General features: G+C 39.7%; 1 protein-coding gene across 1 annotated transcript in view; it reads right to left on the bottom strand.

Moving 5' to 3' along the window:
• The window catches only part of PLEK (pleckstrin), a 28162-nt gene extending 26493 nt beyond the window's left edge, over nucleotides 1-1669 (bottom strand). The window contains exons 1-2 of the mRNA XM_040224110.1: nucleotides 1597-1669; nucleotides 890-1091 (exon numbers count right to left, since the gene is read on the bottom strand). Of these exons, the coding sequence (XP_040080044.1) occupies nucleotides 890-931 (42 nt within the window). The 5' untranslated portion in view covers nucleotides 932-1091; nucleotides 1597-1669. The remainder of the gene's footprint in view (nucleotides 1-889; nucleotides 1092-1596) is intronic.
• Between the last annotated feature and the right edge of the window lie 14227 nt (nucleotides 1670-15896).

Genomic DNA, 15896 nt, shown 5'->3' with positions numbered 1-15896 from the left:
GAACACTTCAGGCTAAAATTCAGGTTAAACCATGAATGGCCTAAACAAAGTCCCACTATGCACTCCATCAATTAAAAAACTGTGCCTCTAAAGGAATGTACTGAATTCGGTTCACTTCTAACACCCTGAGCTCACTTGGGTCAGTGTGAGTTACTTGCTCATAAAGATGTTGTCCACAGGATGCAAACAAGCCTACGTGAGAACTCAACCTCCTGGGAAGATTCACAGTGACACAGCACACACCCACCATCAGAACATAAACCAGCAGTGTTAATGAAATTCAGTTTCCTGATGCTTAACCAGTGAAACTAAGCTTTTTTGAGTAAACTCCTGTCTCTATTTTCTAACCTTTAAAATGGTATATCTACCTACCGTCTTAACAACATGTTATACAAATTCACTAAGAACTGCAAATAAAGAGATTTCAGTTCAATAAAAAAAGATAAATAAGCTACCATTACTGTATCACTATATCAGCTCATCTTTAATCATTCGCTTCTTCTTCCTTTCCAAAAAAATTAAAAGCGGGGAGGAAGAATTCAACTAACAAATGAGTAGTTTCTCCTAGTAACCTCTATAGCAGAAGAGTTTGAGTCTTCTGGCATAACACACATGCATGACTCTTGAAAAGGATGTTCTAAATCATGAAGGATTTCCAGACCCTGCATTCTGGAATTCTAAGTCCCACATAATCAAGCTATGCTGACACCTGGGGTGGAACCTTCCACCTTTAAGAACCAGAAGGCAGTGGAATGCATACTGGCTTCTCCCCACAACCTTCCACAACCTGCAGTACTCTCCTATTTCAGCGGTAGAGAGTGTAAAGCTGGACCCCAATCCTCCCCCCAACCATGCCCAGGGTCACCATCACAGGTGATGCTTAGCTTACCCTCTTCACAAGATAGCCCTCCCTGATACGCTTTGGCTCCATGTCGGATGGACAGACAGCCGGGTGCCCTCACAGATGAGTCGTCTCAGAAGCTCACCCTCCTCTGAGAGCTGGTGCAGTTGTGGGCTGCTTTTCTAGAGTGAGGTCTCTTTCACAATTTCCCCTCTGCGGGCGATCTCGTGATCACATCCTCTTCTCCTAACTGGGGTGGAAGATCAGAATAAGGAACTGCAGCTTGAAACAACCCATTCTTTGCTAATGCTGGAGACTTACCATAAGTACAGTTGGGTTGAATATTTACCTGAGGGTCAATTTTTATTACCAAAAAGGAAAGCGTTCTCCTAAAGGGATAAAAATGGTGAAACGAAGGCGAAAGTGAAAAAGAAAGTCCTACTCATGGAAATTGTCCTGGCTTAGGAATTATTCCTGAAAGCCTCAAAATGCTTAATAAAAATGCCAAGAAATTCAAAACTGTCTGGTTGAACATAAAGGCAACTACTATTAAGTGAAGGTCTGTCCCAGGTATTCTCTTAGGTGTGTTTCAGCCGACCTCATTTAATGTAGCTGTTACAAGAAACCCATAGGGGACAGTATACTGTTCCTTTGTAAAACTCTCAAGACGTAAGGACACTTGTGCTCAGAGAATAAAAGAGTTGTCTTGAGGATACACAGCAGGTAAGGGACAGAAGAGTAGGGAGCGTCCTTACCAGGGTGCTGGGTCTCCTATCTGGCGCGAGAAGCATTTGTCACACAGAATGTTAATCCCACAGTAAAAAGAAGCCAGTACTCAAACATGTCTGAGAAGCTGTACAAATTAAAGATCCCCCTCCCCCCACACACACACCCACAAGTACTACAGCCAAGAATCCTACTGTCATGGTGTTTAAAATATGTTATTCAAATTCATTTGACCACAGAATTTTTTTTGAGCAATTTCTATCAACATTCTTGTTATAAGTTGAATTGAAAAAAAAACTCAAAAACACATTTAGCATGAATATCTAAAAATGACCCTCAACCACAAAAAAAAAGTCCTAATGCCCAGTACTTCAGAATGCGACCTTATTTGGCAATAGTGTTATTGAAGATGTAATTAGTTAGGATGAGGTCATACTGGAGTAGGTTGGCCTTTAATCCAGCATGACTGGTTTCCTTGAAAAGAAGAGTAAGGGGACTTCCCAGGTCACCCAATGATTAAGACTTCACCCTCCAATGCAGTGGGTGCAGGTTTGATCTCTGATCAGGAAACTAAGATCCCACATGCCTTGTGGCCAAAAAACCAAAACATAAAAAAGAATATTGTTACAAATTCAATAAAGACTCTTAAAATGGCCACATCAAAAAAAAAAAAAAAAAAAAGGAGGAGGAGAGAGACACAAAAAAAGAAAGCAGTTATGTGAGAGCAAAGGCAGAATTGGAGTGATATCTCTACATGCCAAAGAATGTCAAGGACTGTCAGCAAATACCAGAAGCTGGAAGAGGCAGGCAAGTTTCTCTTCTACAGCAGTCATAGAGAACATGGCCCTGCCAGTTGATTTCAGCCTTCTAACCTCCAGGATTGTGAAATGATCATTTTCTGGTGTTTTATGTCTGCTGCGGCCAGCACAGCAGTTAGGGATCAAAAGTGGTTGATGCACAGTTTGGGAAAAACAAAACTCAAGACCTCTTGAGTCAAGGGCCCCATTCCTCAGTGCCACATCACTTTTACTGATGTCTTGGCAAGCAGAAAGTATCTGTGGTGCTACAATGAAGTGATCAGCCTCCTGTATCCCCGGTCACGTCTCCCATTTTATTGATTACTTTAAACCATCTTTGTTATTTCCTTGTACATAGACACGCATATGCCTTGGGAAAACATCTTAGGGTGTGCACGGTGTTCTGAACTTATGCTGACCTGGCATTCCAAGGTCCTCACTATGTTTTTCCTTAGCTTAGCAGGGCATGACAACCTCAACTGATCAACCCAATGTACTTTTATTTGGGTTATGCTGTATTGCTATATTTTGCTTTTATTATTTTCCCATGGTGATTTTCTCACAGCTTAGCCAAAACAACAGGTGGCTTGACTAGTAACCCTTGCATATACCCTTTTTTGTTTTTGTAGCAGAAGATGTGTTGCTCTCACAATTTCTTTCTTCATTAGTTCTTGGAGGGATTTTTGCATGTATTTGAGGACTAAACAGAAGATTATAGCTAAAACAACAAACAGCAAAACATAGCTAGTGTTTCAGTAAGACCACCTCCGATGCCTTTGATCCATCAAGAAGACTCAATGAATTAAGGCTCTCTGCTATTCCTTGAAGTTTATCTATACCTGTTAATAGTCTAAGAGAACCATGCTGCATGCCAATGATTTTTGCCTGTAGCTTTTTAATACCTAGAGGAAAGTTGTCAGCTATATGGCCCTGCAAGTGCCGTCTAACTTTTTCCCAGGAGTGTTCAGATTGGTTATATTCCTGGGGGGTTACACCGAAAGTAGTAATGTTCCAATCACACTTTAAATATATTTATAATTTAAGACATGGTACTTCATCTTCTAAGGGTAGCATTGCATTTTTTAAATCCACCAACCTGTTGTTAATCTCATCTATATGAGTTTGGGCTCCCCAGTATACTCTGAGATTTTTGTATATGTCTGGAGACAGTCTTTTTTACCTTGATGAAGCTGTTCAGAACTCATGTGTATTCAATTTCTGGAGGGATGAGGCTGAGAGAAAAGAAAAATGTTTTAATTTTGCCCACAGGTGTAAATCACTAAGTTGTTTTAAACCATCAGTGACTCGAGGAGAAAAGCTTTTTTATATCTGAAAACAAAGATTAGAAGCCAGTAATGTGTCAGACAAAAAGTCATGAAAATTGTATTCATATTCAGCAGTCTGTTTAATCTCATGTAACCAGTTCTATGGTCCTTGCCTGACAACAAAGGACATCAGTGAAAGTAATGGTCTCCAAGGAGCTCATGGAATTTTTGCCAGTGTCTGTATGACCTATCCAGCAAAGTGGGTGCTCTGATCACTGGAGATTGCAGAAAATGTATTTTAATCATTTTTTTTTTCATTGTGAGATTATTAACCCCACAGCCAGGAAAGGCTTTATCCTATCAAATAAAAGTAAGGTTTGTCAGGGAGCCGGGAAAAGCCAAGCGGCCATCTTGGATTTCCCATAGCCCTGACTGTTTGGTTTATAGCCATTGTTTACCCATTTTAAATTTCCTGATGAGGGGTTAATTTTGTATAAGCAGAATGAGCTTTATCTATGTGTGTCATAGTCTCCATAGATCACTGTGAAATAACACATTCATTTTATCAAAGTAACAAAAGATTTTAAAAGCAAATATGAATCACTTAAAGACAAAGAAATGTACATAGTCTGTTATCAAAAGCCATATTCCAAGAAGACTTTGTTTTTTTTAACAGGAAAAGAAAATCAAATTCCAGATTGGTACCAGTTTAAATTCATTGTTAAACAATAGTTATTCATTGAGTCAAAGTAACAATAAAAGATTTCAAAGGCAGCTTAATGTCTTAAGAAACTTGTATCATGCACAAAACTCTTTCACTTGCCACAAACCTTTTTTACACTTCTGTATTCATCACTCTATTTGCCCATTCAGAAAACAGCCACATGCAAGTTCAGCTGTACTTCCTTTTTTGTTAATAGAATGTAATTCCATTCCTTATACCTTTTTATTAAAAACATAGCTTACTTTCCTTTAGCAACCATGAACTGTACCTTATATCATCATTCTGTAGATTGGTAAATATAAACCACTCAAAGCTATGTCATTTGCAAAAACATCTTCACAAAGTCAATAAATAAACATTAATACCAGGCATCAATTCAATAGTGAATATTTCCCAGTTTACACAAGTCTGAAATTCATTTTAGTTTAAGTTTTTTGAATTTAGAATTGATTTGTAAGCACTTATTTCTCTTTAGGCCAATTAAATAGAGCTCATTGACCAAACAGCCTTTAGCAATTTTGTCCAAGGACAAAGACATACACTGAGACACATAAATTTTGATAGCTGTATAGACAGAGATCTCATAGTTTTCTGCTTGATATTTAAAATGTCTCTTTGCCCCTTCTCTTTTTCTTGGTTTGAGTTCCACCGATTTGTTCATGGCTGGAGTCCCAGATAGAGTGGGCTGTGCATCCCAAGGACATGATAAGATTTAACTTTAGGTTTTTGCCTAGACCTGTTTTTGTTTCTCAGGCAGAATTGGTGCTCCAAAAAAATATTTCAACAAGCCAACATTTTTATTTTAATTACATGTGCAAGAAGAACCAGTTTTGCAATTTCAAAAAGACATCATTTTAACCAGTTTTCTCTGGAGTCTAAAGAATATCATGGCCACTCAGTATCAAAACTGCCATCTTTCTTTTCGTAGTCATAGTAGCATAGTAGCATAGTTAAAAATTACACCAGAGAATGTTCAAATTGGCTCTGATGACAGGTCTGGACAGACTAATAAGAAGTTGTCCCAGCAGAGATTGTCTCTCTGGGCAGATGAGGTCTTCTCTTAAAGTAAAGAAAACCTGTCCTTTAACCTCTGTTTTCTCCTAGGCTCTTATGCAGTATCACCTCATTTGTTCTACAGCCTGATCTTCCATAAGCACTTGATCTTGAGTTTTCCCCCAATTTCCACTGCCTATCAATTGATCTGAAATGATGGGGATTAGCAAGAAAACACAAACTTTAAATGACACAATGGACCAGTCAGACCTAATTGATATCTAAAGGACATTTCACCCCAAAACAATGAATTTCACCCATTTCTCAAGTGCACACAGAACATTCTCCAGGATAGATCACATCCTGTGCCATAAATCCAGCTTTGGTAAATTCAAAAAAATTGAAATAATTTCAAGCATCTTTTCTGATCACACTGCAGCAAGATTAGATGTCAACTACAGGGAAAAAAACTATTAAAAATACAAACATATGGAGGCTAAGCAACACTTCTCTGAATAACCAACAAACCACAGAAGAAATAAAAATATGCATAGAAACAAATGAACATGAAAACAAGACAATCCAAAACCTATGGGATTCAGTAAAAGCAGTACTAAGGGGAAGGTTCCTGGCAATACAAGCTTACCTCAAGAAACAAGAGAAAAATCAAATAAATAACCTAACTTTACACCTAAAGCAACTAGAAAAAGAAGAAATGAGGAACCCCAGGGTTAGTAGAAGGAAAGAAATCATAAAAATTAGGGCAGAAATAAATGAAAAAGAAACAAAGGAGACTATAGCAAAAATCAACAAAACTAGAAGCTGGTTCTTTGAGAAGATAAATAAAATAGACAAACCATTAGCCAGACTCATCAAATAAAAAAAGGAGAAGAATCAAATCAACAAAATTAGAAATGAAAATAGAGAAATCACAACAGACAACACAGAAATACAAAGAATCATAAGAGACTATTATCAGCAACTATATGACAATAAAATGGACAACTTGGAAGAAATGGACAAATCCTTAGAAATGTATAACCTTCCAAAACTGAGCCAGGAAGAAACAGAAAATCTTAACAGACTCATCACAAGCACAGAAATTGAAACTTTAATCAAAAAATCTTCCAACAAACAAAAGCCCAGGACCAGGTGGCTTCACAGCTGAATTCTACCAAAAATTTAGAGAAGAGCTAACGGAGGCAACAGTTAGAACTAGACATGGAACAACAGACTAGTTTCAAATAGGAAAAGGAGTACGTCAAGGCTGTATATTGTCACCGTGCTTAATTAACTTATATGCAGAGTACATCATGAGAAACACGGGCTGGAAGAAGCACAAGCTGGAATCAAGATTGCCAGCAGAAATACCAATAACCTCAGATATGCAGACGACACCACCCTTATGGCAGAAAGTGAAGAGAAATTAAAAAGCCCCTTGATGAAAGTGAAAGGGGAGAGTGAGAGAGTTGGCTTAAAGCTCAACATTCAGAAAATGAAGATCATGGCATCTGGTCCCATCACTTCATGGAAAATAGATGGGGAAACAGTGGAAACAGTGACAGACTTCATTTTGAGGGGCTCCAAAATCACTGCAGATGGTGACTGCAGCCATAAAATTAAAAGACGCTTACTCTTTGGAAGGAAAGTTATGAGCAACCTAGATAACATATTGAAAAGCAGAGATATTACTTTACCAACAAAGGTCCGTCTAGTCAAGGCTATCATTTTTCCAGTGGTCATGTATGGATGTGAGAGTTGGACTGTGAAGAAAGCTGAGCACTGAAGAATTGATGCTTTTGAACTGTGGTGTTGGAGAAGACTCTTGAGAGTCCCTTGGACTGCAAGGAGATCCAACCAGTTCATTCTAAAGGAGATTGATCCTGGGTGTTCTTTGGAAAGAATGATGCTAAAGCTAAAATTCCAGTACTTTGGCCACCTCATGCGAAGAGTTGGCTCATTGGAAAAGGCTCTGATGCTGGGAGGGATTGGGGGCAGGAGGAGAAGGGAATGACAGAGGATGAGATGGCTGGATGTCATCACCGACTCAATGGATATGAGTTTGAGTGAACTCCAGGAGTTGGTGATGGACAGGGAGGCCTGGTGTGCTGCAATTCATGGGGTTGCAAAGAGTCGGACACAACTGAGTGACTGAACTGAACTGAACTGAATGCATATCCTACTCAAACTCTTCCAGAAAATTGCGGAGGAAGGTAAATTGCCAAACTCTACTCATCACCCTAATACCAAAACCAGACAAAGATGCCACAAAAAAAGAAAGCTACAGACCAATATCACTGATGAACATAGATGCAAAAATCCTCAACAAAATTCTAGCAAACAGAATTCAACAACATATTAAAAAGATCATACATCATGATCAGGTGAGCTTTATCCCAGGGATGCAAGGATTCTTCAATATTTGCAAATCGATCAATGTGATACACCACATTAACAAATTTAAAGATAAAAACCATATGATTATCTCAATAGATGCAGAGAAAGCCTTTGACAAAATTCAACATCCATTTATGACAAAAACCCTCCAGAAAGCAGGAATAGAAGGAACATACCTCAACATAATAAAAGCCACATATGAAAAACCCACAGCAAACATTATCCTCAATGGTGAAAAACTGAAAGCATTTCCCCTAAAGTCAGGAACAAGACAAGGGTGCCCACTCTCATCACTACTATTCAACATAGTTTTGGAAGTTTTAGCCACAGCAATCAGAGAAGAAAAAGAAATAAAAGGAATCCAGATTGGAAAAGAAGTAAAACTCTCACTGTTTGCAGATGACATGATCCTCTACATAGAAAACCCTAAAGACTCCACCAGAAAATTACTAGAGCTAATCAATGAATATAGTAAAGTTGCAGGATATAAAATTAACACATAGAAATGCCTTGCATTCCTATATACTGAGAAAACAGAAAGAGAAATTAAGGAAATAATTCCATTCACCATTGCAATGAAAAGAATAAAATACTTAGGAATAAATCTACCTAAAGAAACAAAAGACCTATATATAGAAAACTATAAAACACTGATGAAAGAAATCAAAGAGGACACAAATAGATGGAGAAATATACCATGTACGTGGGTCAGAAGAATCAATATAGTGAAAATGAGTATACTACCCAAAGTAATCTATAGATTCAATGCAATCCCTATCAAGCTACCAATGCTCTTTTTCACAGAACTAGAACAAATAATTTCAAAATTTGTATAGAAATACAAAAAACCTCGAATAGCCAAAGCTATCTTGAGGAAGAAGAATGGAACCGGAGGACTCAATCTGCCTGATTTCAGACTATACTACAAAGCTGCAGTCATCAAAACAGTATGGTACTGGCACAAAGACAGAAATATAGATTGATGGAACAAAATAGCCCAGAGATAAATCCACACACCTATGGACACCTTATTTTTGACAAAGGAGGCAAGAATATACAATGGAGAAAAGACAATCTCTTTAACAAGTGGTGCTGGGAAAACTGGTCAACCACTTGTAAAAGAATAAAACTAGAACACTTTCTAACACCATACACAAAAATTAACTTGAAATGGATTAAAGATCTAAATGTAAGACCAGAAACTATAAAACTCCTAGAGGAAAACACAGGCAAAGCACTCTCTGACATAAATCACAGCAGGATCCCCTATGACCCACCTCCCAGAGTAGTGGAAATAAAAGCAAAAATAAACAAATAAGACCTAATTAAACTTAAAAGCTTTTGCACAATGAAGGAAACTATAAGCAAGGTGAGAAGACAGCCTTCAGAATGGGAGAAAATAATAGCAAATGAAGCAGCTGACAGAGAATTAATCTCAAAAATATACAAGCAGATCATAAGGCTCAATACCAGAAAAATAACCCAATTAAAAAATGGGACAAAGAACTAAACAGACATTTCTCCAAAGAAGACGTACAGATGGCTAACAAACACATGAAAAGATGCTCAACATCACTCATTATCAGAGAAATGCAAATCAAAACCACAATGAAGTACCATCTCATTCCAGTCAGAATGGCTGCTGTCAAAAAGTCTACAAACAATAAATGCTGGAGAGGGTATGGAGAAAAGGGAACCCTTTTACACTGTGGTGGGAATGCAAACTAGTACAGCCACTATAGAGAACAGTGTGGAGATTCCTTTGAAAACTGGAAATAGAACTGTCATATGTCCCAGAAATCCCACTGCTGGGCATACACACTGAGGAAACCAGAATTGAAAGAGACACGTGTACGCCAATATTCATCACAGCACTGTTTACAACAGCTAGGACATGGAAGCAACCTAGATGTCCATCGGCAGACAAATGGATAAGAAAGTTGTGGTACATATACAAAATGGAATTTAGTTCAGTCGCTCAGTCTGACTCTGCAACCCCATGAACCGCAGCACACCAGGCCTCCCTGTCTATCACCAACTCCCAGAGTCCACCCAAACCCATGTCCATTGAGTCAATGATGCCATCCAACCATCTCATCCTCTGTCGTCCCCTTCTCCTCCTGCCCTCAATCTTTCCCAGCATCAGGGTCTTTTACTAAGCTATTAAAAAGAACGCATTTGAATCAGTTCTAAAGAGGTGGATAAAACTGGAGCCTATTATAGAGTGAAGTAAGTCAGAAAGAAAAACACTAATAAAAACAGCATATTAATGCATATACATGGAATTTAGAAAGATGGTAACAATGACCCTATATGTGAGACAGCAAAAGAGACACAGAGATAACAGATTTTTGGACTCTGTGGGAGAAGGCGAGGGTGGGATGATATGACAGAATAGCATTGAAACATGTACATTACCGTATGTGAAGTAGATCACCAGTACATGTTCAGTCATGAGACAGGGAGCTCAGGGCCAGTGCACTGGGATGACACTGAAGGATGGGATCGGGAAGGAGGTGGGAGGGGGGTTCAGGATGGGGGACACGTGTACACCCATGGCTGATTCATGTCGACATATGGCATAAGCCACTACAATATTGTGAAGTAGTTAGTCTCCAATTAAAATAAATTAATTTTTAAAAAACCAAAAAAAAAAAAAAATTAAAAGAGTTGAGAATCTGTCTGGCTGGGTCATGAGCCACCATAATCAAATGGGAACCCTCAGCTAGTCACTGCACTATTTCTAAGGTAAAAGGAGAATTTACTCCATAATTTTGAACAGTGCTTAAGTTTTTTTAGTATTTTGAAGAGAATCTGTTTGTGTACAGCCTCATACACCCCATTAGGATTATTAGGATCTTTCCCAGGAGCTATCTGTTCATGAATTGTCACTAGAAATGCCATAGACATAGCGTCCAAGTCACCCTCACGTCGAGCCCACCAAATACCTTTCTGGAGGGGTGACAGAAAGAGGGGTCCGTGGCAAGGAAGGAAAAGCTTGAGTCACTCCAGCAGTTAAGACAGGAGGGGGAGGAAGAGGAGGTAAAGGAAATTCGTCCTCCCCAAACAAATGTGCAGAAGGAACTGTAGCCTTCAGAGCCTCTTGCGTTTTTTCTTCTATCCCCTCGGGCTTTGCATTTTCAGGTTCTCCCTTTGATGGATTTTCACCTTCATCCTCCCTTCCTTCTGAGCTTTCTGGGGTCTGAAGAGGTTCTAAAAATAGGTTTTATCAGCATCCAAATTGACCAGCTAAATACAGGCAAGGGCACTCCCTTGTAAAGAAGTGTCTCTAATTCGTTATTTACCTTCTCCCACTTTCCTAAATCTAAAGTACCGAGAGAAGGGAACCGTGAGCAATGTTTCTCAACGGTTTGTAAAAGCTCCAATAGCCAGCGCTCACTTATTTTTTGTTCCCCCTGCTTTCACTGCCTTAAGAGGCATATATACAGTCAGGGTTGTTCTGAGCTCTCTGAATTTCCCGTATTTAACTCCGGTTTCAATGCCTGAGGGAGTGTTATTTACCGCAAAGGGGGATTTTCAGAGGCCTCACCCCACTCTTCCTCAGGGTCGTGCGGGGATATTTCAACTTCAGTTTCGTTCTCCTTCACTTTCGAGCCCCACGTTGGGCGCCACGTGCTGCAGCCAGCACAGCAGGTAGGGATCGAATGTGGTCAACGCACAGTTCAAGGGGGAAAAGAAACTAGAGACAGAATTAAAGTTTTAAAGATGGGACCGAGGGACTCAAGACCTCTTGGATCAAGAGCCCTGTTCCTCGGAAATACATCACTTTTATTTAGTGTCTTGGCAAGCAGAAAGTATCTGTTGTGTTAGGATGAAGTCAGCCTCTGTGTCCCCAGTCACGTCTCCCATTTTATTGATTACTTTAAACTAATCTTTGTTATTTTCTTGTACAAAGGCTGTCACCTAGCTGGAGGTCACAGACCTGCATATGCCTTGGGAAAAGCATCTTAGTGTGTGCACAAGCAGTGTTCTGAACTTGCGCTGACCAGGCATTCCAAGGTCTACCGTATGTTTTGCCTTAGCTTAGCAGGGCATGACTCAACTGATCGACCCAGTGTACTTTTACTTGGGTTATGCTGTATTGCTACATTTTGCTTTTATTCTTTTCCCATGGTGATTTTCTCATGGCTTAACCAGAGCAACAGGCGGCTGACTTAACCCCTGCATATGTCTCCTTGTTTCTGGTGTTTTGTTTCAGCAGCCCTAGGAAACTAATACACTCTGGAAAACTAATATTCTATAAAACAAACTTTGAGAATGTTAATCTGGCTATGTGAAAATGACCACATTGGATTAATCACCTATGCCTCAGTTTTCTCATGTGTAAGATGGGAATAATAACATCTATTCAATGGGATCATTCGTATGTAAGCATTCTTTATCTAAGTATTCTTAAGTAAGAATACTTGTAAATGATTAGAAAAGTGTATGGAACATAATAGGTGCCCATAAATGTTAGCAATGCCTCATTTTCAAGGAGTCTCCGTTTCTTTATGGCTAGTCCTTTTCAATGATAAGTTCAGCTGGGATTATGGAAGTAACACCGGACTAAATTTTTGACTAGTTCACTTTCCCTATTATATCAGTTAGCATTCTTTGGCTGCAGTCACATAGAAACCAACTCTGGCTTATACAGGCAAATAGGAACTTACTTAGAAGAGTGTGGGGTGGCTCATGGACTTGAAGAAATAAAGACTCCAGTCTTTGAAAGGACAGAAAACTGGACAGCTGTGAGATTCTAAGAAGCAAGAGGTAATGGGACCGTCTCTTTGAACCACTAAACTGAAAGAACTTGTGGTTTTCAGGCTCTGCAAGAGTTTTCAGGGCCCCTCGCCTTTGGTTGGCCTAGCTTGGCTTGGAGCTGACCCTTCAGTCATCTGAGCAGCCCCATCAGGACAGTGCCTTGGGAGAGGGACTCATCCCCAGGGTAAAATCAATATTAATCTAGTATTAATAGTAGAAGAGTGAAGGGCCCCTAGGCAGGCAAATCTGACAGATGTCCACAGAAGGCATGCGAGGAGCCAGGAAAGTCAAGGGCAGGAAGAAAATCTGTTCTTGGGGTTTCCTAAGGGCTTCCTGATTCCCTCTTCTCCTCACCAGCAGTCATTGTTCCTCTAACTTTTCACTTTTCATTTTACCCTAATCCGTTCCCTAAAATTATAGGTGACTTGCCATCAGTTTCTCACTGCACCAAAATTAGTAAAAAAAAAAAAAAAATTAGTAGAAAGGTTTTCTGGGGGTATAGAAGAGGAAGAGTTGGCATTTGATGACATCTAAGTAAAACAGAAACAAATAAAAGGATGACTTGCCACATCTGCATTGAAACAAGTATTTTGCTGCTTAGGTGTTTATACAGGCAACACACCATAAATTTAACAAGTCGGATTTCATGGCTACATGTATCTATTTTGGCTTAATTAATGCACTGATTTCTAATTTATAATGTTTTCTCTCTTTGTCCTAATATCACCAGAGGTCTTAAAGAATCCTTTCTCCAAAATCTGTCTCTTGAATGCCTACAGTGTAAAAACATCCCCTGCGCTCCAAGTAATTCCTTTAAAGGACTTTGTATTGAATGCTTACCATGTGTGCCAGGCCCTGGACTAGGTAAAAATGTCTTGGCACCAAGGAGCATCCCAAGCTTGCTCATCAGCTGAACATTGCCGGGGGTGTGTTAGATACCACCATTCTGGCCTCTCCTCCTCCTGCCAGAGGTCCTTATGCTTGCTTAGCTACCCCTAGTGGTCAATAGGGTGAACTGTCTGGATCAATGACGTCCTAGTACTTCTCTTGCCAGAATATTTAGCAAATCTTCTATTCTGGTAGTTCTTGCCTAGAGAATCCCATGGACAGAGGAGTCTGGCGGGCTACAGTCCATGGGGTCACAAAGAGTCAGACACGACTGAAGTGACTTAGCACATACATGCCCGCTACTCTGTAGATGCCATTCCCAGATCACACAATTAGAACCTTTTCTATTAATATATTTTTTATGTGTGTGTGTCTAGGCTTACTTTTAAGTCTCTTTCTGTATTCTTTTTGGACCTCCCCTGTCGCAAAGTGGTAAAAAAAAAAAAAAAAACTGCCTGCAATGCAGGAGATATGGGTTCAATCCCTGGGTTGGGAAGTTCCCCTTGAGGAGGGTATAGCAACCCACCCCAGTATTCTTATCTGGAGAATCCCAAGGACAGAGGAGCCTGGCAGGCTACAGTCCATAGGGTCACACAGAGTCAGACATGAGTGAACCATATTCCTTTTAATTCTCCCACACTGGATCAATACCTTGGAAACAATTCTTCTAGTATATTTTATTGGTGTAAGGAAATGTTAAGACTTTGGAATAAACAAAAAAGATTATTGTGTGTCTCCAGTGGAAAACTAGGCATCATTTACGGCGCAACTTTGCAGGTTCTCTAATTCTATGAAGTTTGTGCTTTTCCTTGTATTTGAATTATTTTACAACCCTATAAATTGTGGATAACTGATAGCAATGCAAACAATTCTTGTCTATGAACACGCAAATGAATTGTAATGGAGTTTCAACCCCGCTCCACTCCCCAGGGAAAAAGCCAACTTTCTGTCCATTTGTAAATTGACTTTCCCACTCCTTTCCTCGATATGAATTTGTCTCTGACTTCTTCTTTGAACCAGTTGTGATATCGGGCTGGTTCCCACTTTAATTCATGAGCTAAATAAAGTTTTCACTTTATTACATGTAAGTCATGACTTCACCTTGATGTTTTAATTTTTTTAGTTTAAACTTCTAAAAACTTATTCTTCTCAGTATCAGAATGCTGCTAGTACTCAACCTAAATGGAGGTGTCAAAACCAAGGAAGAGTCTGAGGTTCACCTATGTGCGAGTTTACAAGTTTGTCTCCTCGGTTTTGTAGAAGCTGACATCAGATACCAGACTTTTAGACCTTCAGTTCAGTTCAGTCGCTCAGTCGTGTCCAACTCTTTGTGACCCCATGAATTGCAGCACTCCAGGCCTCCCTGTCCATCACCAACTCCCGGAGTTCACTCAGATTCACGTCCATCGAGTCAGTGATGCCATCCAGCCATCTCATCCTCTGTTGTCCCCTTCTCCTCCTGCCCCCAGTCCCTCCCAGCATCAGAGTCTTTTCCAATGAGTCAACTCTTCGCATGAGGTGGCCAAAGTACTGGAGTTTCAGCTTCAGCATCATTCCCTCCAAAGAAATCCCAGGGCTGATCTTCAGAATGGACTGGCTGGATCTTCTTGCAGTCCAAGGGACTCTCAAGAGTCATCTCCAACACCACAGTTCAAAAGCATCAATTTTGGGGGGCTCAGCTTTCTTCACAGTCCAACTCTCACATCTATACATGACCACTGGAAAAACAGCCTTGACTAGATGGACCTTTGTTGGCAAAGTAATGTCTCTGCTTTTCAATATGCTATCTAGGTTGGTCATAACTTTTCTTCCAAGGAGTAAGCGTCTGTTAATTTCATGGCTGCAATCACCATCTTCAGTGATTTTAGAGCCCCCCGAAATAAAGTCTGACATTGTTTCCACTGTTTCCCCATCTATTTCCCATGAAGTGATGGGACCAGATGCCATGATCTTCATTTTCTGAATGTTGAGCTTTAAGCCAACTTTTTCACTTTCCTCTTTCACTTTCATCAAGAGGCTTTTTAGTTCTTCTTCACTTTCTGCCATAAGGGTGGTGTCATCTGTATATCTGAGGTTATTGATATTTCTCCCACCAGTCTTAATTCCAGCTTGTGCTTCATCCAACCTGGCATTTCACATGAGGTACTTTGTATATAAACTAAATAAGCAGAATGACAATATACATTCTTGACTTAATCCTTTCCCAATTTTGAACCAGTCTGTTGTTCCAAGTCTGGTTCTAACTGTTGCTTCTTGACCTGCAGACAGTTTTCTCAGGAGGCAGGCAAAGTGGTCTGGCATTCTCATCTCTTTAAGAATTTTCCACAGTTTTTGTGATCCACACAGTCAAAGGCTTTAGCAATCAATGAAGCAGAAGTAGATGTTTTTCTGGAATTCCTTCACTTTTTCTATGATCCAGTAGATGTTGGTAATTTGATCTCTGATTCCTCTGTGTTTTCTAAATCCAGCTTGTGCATCTGGAAGTTCTTGGTTCACATACT

Source organism: Oryx dammah, unplaced genomic scaffold (assembly GCF_014754425.2).
Source record: "Oryx dammah isolate SB20612 unplaced genomic scaffold, SCBI_Odam_1.1 HiC_scaffold_25, whole genome shotgun sequence".
NCBI lineage: Eukaryota > Metazoa > Chordata > Mammalia > Artiodactyla > Bovidae > Oryx > Oryx dammah.
Note: the sequence above shows the minus strand (reverse complement) of the source record. Positions and strands in the feature narration are given on the sequence as shown.